This window comes from Triturus cristatus, chromosome 6 (assembly GCF_964204655.1).
Source record: "Triturus cristatus chromosome 6, aTriCri1.1, whole genome shotgun sequence".
Taxonomy (NCBI): Eukaryota; Metazoa; Chordata; class Amphibia; order Caudata; family Salamandridae; genus Triturus; species Triturus cristatus.
Window position 1 is genome coordinate 671,543,477 of NC_140589.1, and position 13,209 is coordinate 671,556,685.

At 41.7% G+C, this 13,209-nt stretch overlaps 1 protein-coding gene across 1 annotated transcript in view; it reads right to left on the minus strand.

The window, feature by feature from the left end:
- Positions 1-1,676: 1,676 nt before the first annotated feature.
- Positions 1,677-13,209, minus strand: part of PM20D2 (peptidase M20 domain containing 2) — a 141,938-nt gene continuing 130,405 nt past the window's right edge. Inside the window, exon 7 of the mRNA XM_085611174.1 lies at positions 1,677-3,857. Within this exon, the coding sequence (XP_085467300.1) occupies positions 3,658-3,857 (200 nt within the window). The 3' untranslated portion in view covers positions 1,677-3,657. The remainder of the gene's footprint in view (positions 3,858-13,209) is intronic.

A 13,209-nucleotide genomic window follows, 5' to 3' on the forward strand; every position in this document is an offset into this window, starting at 1 on the left:
GAGGAAACAAGCTTAACTTCTATTAATGTTAACATCTGAGACAAATCCTCGTCCTCCTGAATGACTGAAGTGAGTTCTGGGAAATCCTTCACCAGAGATTGGGAGGAATAAACCCCATAAATCTCTGATCTCAAACATAGACGAAGAGCAGCACAATTTCTACTTAGGGCTTTCTCCTCCTTCCTGCCCACTGGGTTTGACAACAGAATGTTCTCAGTGAGAAAGAAGACTAACCGACAAAGTTGTCTACTAAGGGATCAATAGCCAAGGATAAAGTCTCCCCATCATCCTGGCGACAGAAATCCTATCTGGGTCCCTCTATTCTCTCTTGCAAAGGCTCTAAATTGCTAGAAAGATTGGAACTTTGGGAAGGGCGGACTTCTGAAACTGGCAAAATCAGGCCCCACTTGTGCTGGTTGGTCCTCTTCTAATGGCAACTGAATGTTAGATGAAAAATAATTTATCGTCTCTAACCCCTCCTTCCAGATGTACTTAGCTCTAGGAGCAGAAGAATCTGTGGCAAAACTGGACTCCTCATAATATTCAGGCGAAACACAAGAGGAAACTGAAGGGGGGACACCGAAAACAAGGATCTCTCCGAAGGGGTGAGACTAGGCCGGGCTCGAAAAATCATTTAATTTTCAAAAGACCTGCAGGTCTAATAACCTACAAAATCTCCTTGACCTAACTGAAATGCACTTGACCTTTGTCTGTGGAAGCAAGCAAATGTAACAAGTTAACAAGATTTAAAGGCCTTTTTAATTGCTCATTAATTGCTCATTTACTTTGTGAGCCATAAAGATGCCTTTAAATCTTGCTCTTTTGTCACATTTCTTCTGCTTTCAGAGACAGAGGTCAAAACTCAGTTTATTTTCGTACTAGCCAGAAAGAACAAGTAGGACCTAAAAATAGCTCGCCCTAATAAAATCTGGCTCGCAAATGCAAGCGGGCAAGTGGATTTTTCGAGCCCTGCTAGGGAAGAGGCGTTCTCCTGCAATGACGGTTATAAGCCTCAGTAAGGACTTGATCATGTTCTGCAGATGACTCTCAGACACAGGAGGAGATCTGGTCCTGACACCATGGAGAAACCACTCCGATGAAGGAGAAGAATAGTGAGACTTCTTCTGGTGCTTTAGCATAACAACGCTACACCAGACAGTACATTAAACACACTCAACCAAGATGAATCTCTGCCTACATATAGCAGGGGTCCTCAATCTAGATGCCCCCTGACTGTCGGAGTATAAACAGTCTTACCATTTAAAGGAGATATTAACTCCAATATATCACTCAAAGAAAACCTCCTTCGCAATCCAAATGGGACTACTCAAAGTGAATGCCTTAAAATAACAGGAATTAAAATGGAAAAACATGGCCTCTCTAACATAGAAGAGCAGAGCCTAGAAAGTTACACAGCTCGAGGAAGTTCAGCAGGAGAACAAACCTTGTAGAACCAGATTAGCATTTTCATAATTCTCTTCAAATAATAAACACACACAACAAAACAACTGTCTCTAAAGCCTGCTGTCCCTCGGCAATGAAAACAAAATTCTCTCATCTGCCCCATCCCGGGTGAAGGGAATCACTATCAAACAAGCACTGGCAATGCCAGCTGGTCTGGCATCAAAGAAATGTTGTATGGCAATATGAAGAATTACACGTAAATACCATAGGAATGTCAATCAAGTTTAAATTTATTGTTTCAGTTTATGAAAACCATAACAATTTCACAGGTTAAAACTATAGATCAGAACACTTTACAAAAATCATAAAAGGTGCATCCAAAACGGACATTGACCGGTTATTCTACTTGTTTCCTGCTGGCATATTTCTTAGAGCAATTACATAGAATAAAAACGAATTAGTGCAAAATGGCAGCCATGAACATAATGCATATACGGAAGATGGCAAAGTAATTCACCTATGACCTTTACATGTTTCCTACTTCCGAAAAGTTTAAAATCAATTAATGGCTGAGAGCTGATGGGACATGTAGAGCTTTCACAAACTTTAAACGTTTGGGAATAAGTCTGACTACAGTGAAGTGCCTTCACGGGAATTCATTGTGCAGCAGTCAATCATGCTAGTCATTAGCTATTAAAGTACAGGAGAACCTAGGCCAAGTTCGAAAGCTGAAGTAGTGCTTGTGCAAAAATATCCAGACCACTTTGGGTTTTTTGTTGTTGTTGCGGGTGCCACAGCATGAGAATTGATATGAATTTGTGTGGAAGTAACGAACTGTAGAATAATATTGGTGTAGGTTCAAAGGTCAGGTGCCAGCTGCACTGTCAAGCCAGACCTAAACATCCATGTTGGTTAATCATGGCCCTCCTCCCATCTGCCCTGCTGCCAGTAGAAGAACATACCATAAATAATCTAGTTCTAAGACACTTTAATAGCATTACAATGTCACATGTGTGCCCCTGAAATTTGAAGCTCAGACTGCTGGATAAAAAAACAAAATGATGGCAGCCGTGTGGAGGGCAAGCAATTTTTTTGTGGAAATACACTATTTGTTTTTTGGCAGCACACAACTTCTGCCCAATTAAAACATGTACTCCTGGCTCCCAACATGTGACGCTCACATATTTGTCTTGTGACAGCTGCGCTATCAAGCCAGAACATAAAAAGGTTTGGAATGCAGCGCCCAGCAACCACAACACAGCCAGAACTCAAACTCTCCGTGGTGCACCAGCAGCCACAAACAAAGGAAACCATATGTGCAGTGCTGAAGCAACTGCTGGAAACAAAACGCGATGCTTAAAGAAACCCACGTCAGTAGGAGTGCAACACCTGGCACCAGTGCAGCCAGCGCCTCTAAAAAGATGAAGAGAGGCATAAGAAACTGAGCTAGGGCACCCACCGTCCCTCAACATTTAAATAAAGACACTACACCCAAGAAAGCTAGTTGTTGCCACTGCAAATTCCCAAAGCCCTGTAAGCAACAGGGCACACAGAAACAAAAGAGGAAGTCCTGAGAGAGGATAAGGGTTTTATGGGTAGGGTCTCCCAGGCTATGGTAAAAGAAGACAGTTTGGGGAAAAGGGATAGAGAATGGGCACATTCACTCAACTAATAAGGAATGGGACAAGAGAAGAGATGAGGGGGAAACGGAGATGTACGCAAATCCAAGAACCAAAAATCATTTCACTGTTTTAAATCGTATATATTCCCTCCCCACCTCACTTTCAACAATACACTAAAAACGATGTTTTATCTAGCTTACCCACACTGGAAAAGTGAACAATGTGGAAATTGCACGATCATGAAATGCTCGACCTACGAGTTGATTAGCAGCAGTGGTGTCTTGTGGAAGAAATGTGGCTGCTATTGATGTGAATATGAAGGGATGTGAAACACAGAAAACGTCCATAAATTATTTTATAATGATCGTAAGTGTCTACAGTAAACATGTCACAAAGAATAAAGTATTCCGGTTAGTAGGTTTTCAATAATTACTTGTGGCAGTTGTGCATGTCGGTGCTTCACGAGACCCAATGAGTTTCAAGAAGAAAAAATTATTTGTTAAACGCTTATCTGGCCAATCTTCTTCATCCAATACAAAAATAGTTCTAGTGACAATGAACAAAAGTTTGGCGAAGAGACTTCATATACCGTTCTTTATGCCAAGACACAAAAAGAGTACTTCACAAGTTCTCAACGCGAGGCAGAACCAGCCCCACTGCTGAATTCTCGGATTTTAGCTGTGGAGTTATGATTTAGATCTTCCCTTTGCGTTTCATTTCTAAAGTCCACTCTGGCTCTTTCCAAGAGGTCTGGCTTGAAAATAACATCCAAGGCAGTCATAGCCAAAGCTTTTGCGGTCCGCAGTGTGTAAAACTGAGCTTCTTTGGAACCTGCACAAAAAAGGAAAAAACAAGACATAAAGAGACAACCTGAAGATGGAAAAGAGGAAGCCAGAAAGACTGAAAAGCTAATGAGAGATCAGTTATAAGAAGAAACAGATGAAAGTGAGCATGCCTATGTTTGGGGGAATATCTGGGGTAGAGAAAAGAGAAGAAAAAGTTAAAGACTCACGAATTTTGATTTTACAGTCATGTAAGATAACCTTACAAAAGCACGCTTGCATGCTTAAAGTTGTGCACAACTGCCCAGTAAAAATTACTTTTTAAATATAATATTAAGTACATTACTATAGGGCACAGACATTGCACATGCTCTACAATAAATAGGACAAATGCAGACAGAACATTCTCCAGAAAGCACAGAACAATAATTGTCTTTTGTGTTTCAAAACTTTTGCTGCGGGAAAACTATGCATTAACTCTGTGATATTTCAAGGTATTATATGCACAAATGCACGAAAAAAATGGCGCGGACATCTCTTGGGTATGTCAGAAGAATGTTTTGTGATCATACTGGTTTTATTTCCAGTGTTTATAGAATAGAAGACAAATGCCCCTTTGTTAATTTATTTAAACGGTGCATTGTTTTTTTCCTTTTAAGGTCCAGCCTAGCGGCATTGCGCATGTGCTGACCGCTCTGCAAGGCATGCTGTATTGGAGTATGCACTGGAAGCCCCGCACACTCTCCGCCCATATTTGTCATTGGCTTGTGTCATTGTCCTTCGTAAATGCGGGCTTCTGATTCATACATAGGCTTGTTAGTACCTACTTGGTACCACCTTTTCTGCATTTGTTACCGCCCATAATGACTGGACCTTTTACTTGGCTCGTTACGCGGTCTGCTTTATCTAGTGGGTGAGCACTAATTTAATTTATGGTTTTTCCCTATTCCACCCACACAACGCCACAGCCCACTATTACATTGTTGTTACCTTTTTATTTGTAAATTGCAGCACGGTCCGCTTTAGTGGCCGCGCTGCTTTATTTATTCAATTTATTAAGAAAAAGAAGGGGTTTGGCCCATAAGTTGCAACCTAGACTAGGCCACTTAAATTTTATAAACAAAAACAATGTCTAGACACCAAATTCTATATCCACAGTCGAACATGAAGAACCAAACATTTCCTTTTAAATGGCCCTTGTGATTTATTTCACTTTCCTTCAGTTATAATCTCAAATATTTTTAGAACATTTCTTCACATGGCTTTTTGAAGGGCAAACTTTTTTTTGCAGTTAGACTGCACATTTCATAACAGATTTTTATATCAAAATCAATATGACCACATATAATGACAAACAACAATAATAACGTTTTTTACAATTTGAGTGCAAAATAAAAAAGGCACCAGTCCTACATTTAAACAGAATGCCACCTGGTGGAAATGTCATTTGGTTGGTAATGCAATATATCCTGCCGGTGTAAGCTACTGGGGGTCACTAACCCTAAATGTGTTATGCTAAAGGCGTAGGCACCATCCAGTATCTCCCAGCTATTGCCGGTTAAGTGCAAATATTCATCCACCAGATGCTGGGTCAACGCGTTTCAAACCCTCTGTAATTATTGGGGCTCTCCTCAGGACTGGGACCTGGTCATTTCTGCAAAAAGTAATATGAAACAGCGAATTACATTCATTTATGAAATATTTATATGTTTTATTTTAGTCAAACTCCCTTATAAAACCTGCACTCGATTCTATTGTATTAAGGTACCTTCGAATCTCCTCATGCTGTCAGGTCTGTGGAGATTCCTTGTTGAAAACCATGTGTATTCAATCATCACATGTCCATGGTATGTCACCGTTTTTCTAAGAGGAAATCAATATTTTGCAACGTTAGAGAATGGATTTGTATTAATTTGTATTTCCATTTAGTCTGTGCTATTCTTTAGTCCCCCTCGTTTTCTGACCGATGCACGTGTTGCTTACTGTGCATTGCCTTTTTTTAACATAGCCCCATTCGTATTTAGTGCAGAACTTGCCTGATTCAATTAATGTGTCTCCAAATCTTTCACTTATCTTTAAACTCGGGGAGTGCTTGTTATATCCTGTGCATGCACGTCTGCAAAGTGGAGAAACATTCTATCAGTGATGTAGCCTCCGTGGAAACTGTGTTGGAAGGTATACGAAGGAAACATGTACATTGTTGGTGACCAAAGGTCGTAAATAAACTTGCCTCCGGCATCAGCGCGATTCAGTTTTGTTCTTCTCCATTACTCCTCGTCTCGTGCTCAGGCATCTGTTTAAGAGTCACTGAGTCAAGGAGAGTTCATCAGGCAAGATTAATCAAATGCTAGGAACATTTTTCATAATTAAATTAGCCTCCCTTCTTGGCAATAGAGTTTCTGTATCTCCACCTCTAAGGTTTGGCTTGATTAAACTGAGTACAGTCCATTTCAAGTCTTTCATTGTGCTTCTTCTTATTAAAATGGCTGACCATTGGTGCGGTAATGACTTTATTCTTCAACCTGGAACAGTGTTGAACAATTCTTTGTTTGACCTCTTGATTCGTCTTGCCTATGTACATTGGAGGGCAAGGACAAATTACTGCGTACACCACGTTCTTTGTTTTACAATTAGAGAACTCGTTATGCCTCCATTGAACTTGACCGTCTGTGTAAATGGATCCTTCAATTGTGGACCTACAAGCTGTACAATTTCCGCATTTGTGATGTCCTTAGACGGGTTTTAAATTCATAAGTGAGCGCAAGTCGTCTGTTTTTTCTGCTGTGCATCAGCGGCTCTAATTATCCGTTGTCCAATACTGGTGCTCTTCTTTAAGGCAAATGGCAAATCAAAGCTGCGCTCCATTCCTTTGATGAGATGCCAATTTTGACGTATGATGCTTTTGAACGCATAGGTGTGGGGATCATATGTTAAAACGCATACCAATCTGTTCATGGGTGTCTTAGGCTTTGCCGTCAGCAACTCTTCCCTCGGTGTGTACCATGCCCTCTTCATAGAAAGCTTCAGCAATTTGTGAGGGTAGCCCTTCTCTTTTAGTTTGTCAATCAACATCTGAGCATGTAGTTCGTAATCTTCCTTCCGGGTGCAATTGCGTCTCACTCTCAAAATTTGTCCATAAGGCAAATTGTCTTTGAGGTTCCTCGGGTGAAAACTTTGAAAAAGTAAAGCATTGTTTTTGTCTGTATTCTTGGTGTACAAAGTAGTGATCAGTCCAGAACCGGAGGGTCTGACCTCAACATCCAAGAATGTATGACTTGTTTGGCTGTGTGACAAGCTGAATTTCATTTCAGGACTTCTGTTATTCAGCCAAATGTGGAATATCTATTTGTAATTTGCAGCGCGTCCACTTTATTTAATTGGCAGCGCCGCAGGCCGCTTTTACATTGTTAAGTATTTTTTTGCCGCTTTCACTTAGGCGGCCGCACTTCTTTATTTAAATCATTTGCAGTACAGTCCGCTTTCAATTTAGAGGCTGCACTGCTTTATTTAATTAATTTGCAGTGCAGTCCGCTTTCACTTTAGCGGCCACGCTACAGAAACTTTCTTTCTTTCTTTCTATTTTTTTTTTAAAGTGAAAGCGCCCCAAACCGCGCTTTCAATTTAACGTTGACTGTGCCCGTTTCTTTAGACGCTGCTCACTGTAACCTGAATACAGTGAGCAGCGTCTAAAGCAAGGGGCGTGGCCACCATTAAAGTGCTCTCGCATTTGCAAGAATTACTGCTCTTAGTTTAGATGTGTTGGGTATCCGTTTATTTTCTCAGTCAGCGTGCCATCATGTCTCTATTACTCTGCCTTACGTTATTGATGTTCATGTTTAGGTCTGCTAGGAGTTTTGCTGTCAGTGACACCCAGTGTCTGGTCAGGCCAGTGTCAAGTCAGACGTACCAAAGAAATCAATAGTTTGCAACTGGACTACTATATCCTTACGAGTCGCAAGAAGTGAGGGCTCCCTCATCACACAAAATCACAATGTGGACATAGACTCGCAAATCTATTCATGGCTGTTAATGTTCCTTCAGCACTGTGCGACTATGTAGGTTTACACTAGTAAAGCCTGTATTTTGTGCACCGCAGACTTTGATAACGCAAAACACTTTTAACATCAGGTCCTTAGTCAAATCGGGGCCTCACAAATTCTATCTCCACAGTAGGAGGTGCAGTTACCTTCGAGCGCCCTTACATTAGGAAAGGCCTCAGGATGCTCACTTTTTTCATCACGTAGCTTCACATTACACAACCACTTCCGGTCCGTAGATAGTACTGCTTCTGCTTTATCTTCCAAATTTGAAATATTCAGCCTCATTCAGTCTAGCAGTCTATTTCCTAAGTCTGGCCTGAACATGGTCGCCTTTAAATATAAGTGACTCCATTTTAGGAACTAGACCTTCCATACCCATTTTTAAATCAGCTAGTATAAGCTTAATGCTAGTGCTGCCGTCAGATGCTGTTAGTACTGCAGCTCTTCGTACAAGGTCCAAACTATCCTCATTGTTTACATCTGAAAGCTTTGAAATGTCAAGTCACGCCTATTCTAAATATGAAGCAACATAGCCATAAGAATAGTCTACGCAAGTATTTGGGCGAACTAATTACCAGGGTTGTAATCAGCCAAAACTTTACTCTGTGGGCATCAACCTGCCAGAACATTGTGTTTTTTCTGTATAAGCAAGCATTTGTGAAGTTGATCACTGGATGGCAGCAGAGGGCTGCAATCATCTAAAATAAACATCAGCGCAGTGATAACCTCATTTTCTATCACTCAATCCATGCACACCAAAGTTATGTCCAGATCGTTATGTCCTAACTAAATGTAGTGAGCAGTAACAGCCTGCTGTCGCTCACTGTGGGCCTCACGCCGCCTTGCAGGACACCACCTTAGAAGATCCAGAACAGACCAATAAGATTTCAGGAAAAGAGTAAGTCAGGTACCAACAGTCCCCTCTCACATCTGCAGGATAATACTTCGGTCACAAACAAAGCAAAAGTTCTAACAAGCATTTGCAATGGAATAGGTCTCGCATTTGTGAAATTTTTAGCTATTGGCATTGTAAATGACAATGCCTTTATTTATGTGTTTTGAAAACCTGCAAGCAGCGACTAGCAGTACAAAATGCACATAAATAAAAGGCATTGTCATTTACAATGCCAATAGGTCAAAGATTATAAAATGCGAAACCTACTGCATTGCAAATGCTTGTTTGAAGACTTGAAATCTAGAGTTGTGTACTGGGTATTTCACACTTTTTTCTGTACAAGCAAAGTCCACCTCTGGCCAGCACACACTTGAGAAATAAGAAGTCTTGATTGTCTGAACCAGGAGAACGACGCTGTTCAACCAGGACTCACCTGTGTCTAAGCCACTGAAAAAAGTTCAAGTATACCTGTATGTGTTAACAGGAACATTTGTTGTGCACCGATAGTTGACCTTCAGTCTACAGTCGGATGCAGGCATTGCTTAGTTCCTTTCGTTTTGTATAGAAAGTATATGGATCAAATTCATAAGTTCACATTTTCTAAGAGCATGTACACTATTGCTCACTTTTCTAAAGAATGTCAATCTCTCAAATTGATGCAGATGGTGCTTTTGGCATTGCATACTTTGTTTTTCCTGTATTCTGAATTGCATCTGGGCCCACAGTAGGAGACAAACCTTAAGGTATAAATGATGTCAGTGAAGAAGAAGCATTTGCAATGCAATAGGTCTCAAATTTACGAGAGTTTGAGCTATTGGCTTTGTAAATGACAATGACTTTCATTTATGTGGTTTTGTTTTTTAGACAGATAAATAAAGGGCATGGTCATTTACAATGCCAATTGCTTGAACTCTCGCAAATGCGAGACCTATTGCATTGCAAATGCCTTACGAGAGAGCGTGCCCCACCTTTTCCTGCCGGCAAGAGCAGGCAGGACAAAGCTCTTTGAGAAAATAGTGCTCGGAGGCTGTAATTAAAGACTACCGAGCAACAACACATGTAACAGGAGATGTCCTCATGGGAGGTTGCAAAATGGGAAAAGGTGGTACTAAAGAGGGACTACTAAGCCTATTGACTAATGAAAAGCCACAGTTTACAATAGACAATGAAACAAGCCAATGAAAAAACTGGGCAGAGCTTCAGGTCCATACCTCAATGCAGCATGCCTTGCAGAGCAGCGCATGCGCTGCCCAGGCTCGACCTAAAAAGCTGATGCACTCACAGCCAGTCCCCCAGTTGGTTCCCAACACACTGTCTCGCAAGCGGACAAGTCTAGTCATCTTGTTTCACTTCATAACTCGATGAATGGATGCTTCATTGCAGTGCTGGCATTGTCCCTTCATGGCATGCAACGCTCAATACATTTTGGGAAAGAGGACAGCCAAGACTGCTGTCTGCACAGCGCACTTCTCTAGTCCTTCATGTAACTCAATTAATACCACTGCTTGGTGAGAAGTAAACAAGATGCGGTTTACTTGAGGTGTTTTAGTTCCAAATGTGCTTTTCAGTGTCCTTGTCTGAGCTGCAGTAATATGTGCAAGGTATGAGAGATGTGTGTCCATGCGCCAAGTCACGATCACTTCCGTGCATCACAGATGTATGCGACTTGAGGTCCATCCCTCAGATAATAAGAGACTAAAATGTAACGTAACTGTCCCGTTGTCATTTGTGTTTCATCCTGGGAGTTTATTTTGTATTTAATTGCGTGGAGAATGTATTGTCCTGGTACAGTTTCACTGCAAGCGCCTCCTGTAAGTGTGGGGGCTTCTCAGTGCTGGGCGATGAGTGCTGCTGGCAGCCGTGTAGCAAATATGTGCATTTCTGCTGATGTAGAGGGTTTTATGTCCCCAGGTCCTGCTGCTCTTTCATGATGTAATTACCTCCAGTTTTTAGCCCAAAGTAAGAAGGGTAGTTAGTTGTGTCCCTGTTTATATTAACTCACACTTTATATACATACATTTAAATCCATGCTTACATATATTCTAAAGTTACGCATATTTCCAAGTGCACTTCGGTCCCCATGCAACCAGTGTATGGGGCTAGTCTTGTAATGCACATAGATTCAGACACATATTACTACAGTGCAAAGCACACGTTATTAGCACAGTATTATCAATTAAACACCTCCGTGACCTGGGCGGCTTCACACCAGGTCCAGGCCTGAAATAGCGAGAGTTCCCTCTGCTTTGACTTAAAAGGCGCATGTTTGTAACTAGTGCGAGTGAAAGAACCATGGGTCATACATGCAGAGAGTTTAATAAACGGTTTATTACTATAATGGGAAGGAGTGCATCGCCAGTCAAGACTTTACTTATGGTGAGTCGTGGCTCCGCCCCATACCCAATGATAAGTTGTAGATTAAACGTCACAACCCATAAATACTTTATAAAAACACACTTCCAGTGAAGACGGGGATACGTTTTTCAGTTGAAAAATCACTTAAATGTGTCACGTATGGTTAATTTACAATCGTAACTCTGTCCCAATGCACATCTCACACTTAACAAATTACACTGGTGACATAACCGGTGACATTACATATGCCCTCACCTTTGACACTATTGACGACACACATCAGGTAAAGTCACCAAGTGGTATCAGAACATGGAGACTGCAAACCACAGTATGGGTGGGTGCGGTCTTTAAATCTCCCGAGCTCTGCAGTAACAAGAGACACCATGAGCCTAGAAGCTGTCACCGCTGTATGGAATGGAGTTAAAATGCCAACTCTGCCTTTCAGCCTGAAATGGAGGAAGTGACGCAGGTTTGAGATCCTGTTCCGGTCTCTGGGCCCACCTGGGGTACTCGCTGAGGGTGAAGTGATCTGTGACAACAATGGATAAATCCAAACACCACAACTTCTGTACGTCCTATCACTCGGGCAGATAAAGCTGTATGGATTCATAGTGATGGCATCAATTATGCGATAGGGGATGTCACCAGTGAGGTGTGACATTACTGCACTGTGGAGCGTTTTGGATAAAAAGGTTAGCCACATGCAATGCATTTTAGCATTTTTCCCCCCTGAAAATTGTATCCATCACCTCCGTCTACCAGTGATTTCTTTCAGGGAGTTTGAGTGTTTTTTATGAACACATTTTTAAGTCTTATGAGTAAAATAATGAAAATGCGTTCAGTGTGGCTACAGAACATCTCCTGGCGCCTTAATGACTCCTCTGTACTTCTCGTGTCTGCAGTTAACTCAAGAATGCCAAGTGATGAATTCACTTAACCTCGTCTCCATCTGCAAATATGACTTTTATTTCACCGCTTTGTATCAGCCTCAAATCTCTTTCTTTCTTTTGTTCCATTTACATCTCCACCTCAACAGTGCCCCAGTGAGTTTCAGGAAATAAATCAGGATATTGGGGAACCTGAATGGTGTAATGGCGGGTTGGCATCCAACGAGTGAACAAAGTGAAACAGCGCCCCAAATACCAAAGCGGCTGCCATTGCCGAGTTGGCGCCCCGTGAGTGATAAAAGTGAAAGGAAAATCCAAATACCAAAAGTGTCCGCCACTGTCACGGACTGCTTAGAAAGTGAAAGAGCATGGCGGGCTGAAAGTTGTAGGAAAGTATGTCATGCCTGCAGTAGGAGAGACGCATTAAAGAAAATAGTGCTTACAGACTAAAAAAGACTCACCGTGTAACAACCGAAGTAAAAGGGCCAGTCCTCATGGGAGGTTACGAATGAAGACAAGGCAGTACTACGGAGGGACTAACAAGACTTTTATCCAAACAGAAGCCAGCATTCACGAAGGACAATGACACAAACCAATGACAAATATGGGCAGAGAGTGGGTGGGGCTTCTATTCCATACTTCAATTCAGCATGGCTTGCAGAGCAGCGCATGCACTGCCAAGGCTCGACCTAAAAACAAGTTCTTAACCACCCTCAGTCCACTCACGGTCACCTCTGCTTTCTGCTCTACCTCAAAAAGTCAGTGTCTAATTTTGTATGCTCATTCTCACCCACCTTCAACCCAACCAAGTTTTTTCCATAAAAATATAACTCCATAACCCATTCCTACGACTTCAGCTGAGGACTAGCAGTCTTCGGGCCTGATTAAGAGTTGGCTGGTTATGAAAAATTATCTGATTTCTGGATTTCATAGAATTTGTTGCATCAGACCCTATTCGGGAGGCACAGTGCAGACAGGAGCTACTTGGCCTTAAATGTGGTGGTTGAGGGAGTTTCCCCTGGTGTCTTTGGATCCGTCATACTATGGCTCTGGAAACCGGGCCAAGCGCCCCCATTCCGCGTGCGAGGATGTTCAGTCAAAGGTTTCGCAGGGAGGTAGCACAGAGGACAAGAACTTAGTGCTCAGCCAACGGATACAATAATGTATTTTCCAGTCCACTGCTGATCTTTTGAATTCAAAAATATAACTTAAATCACTCATTGT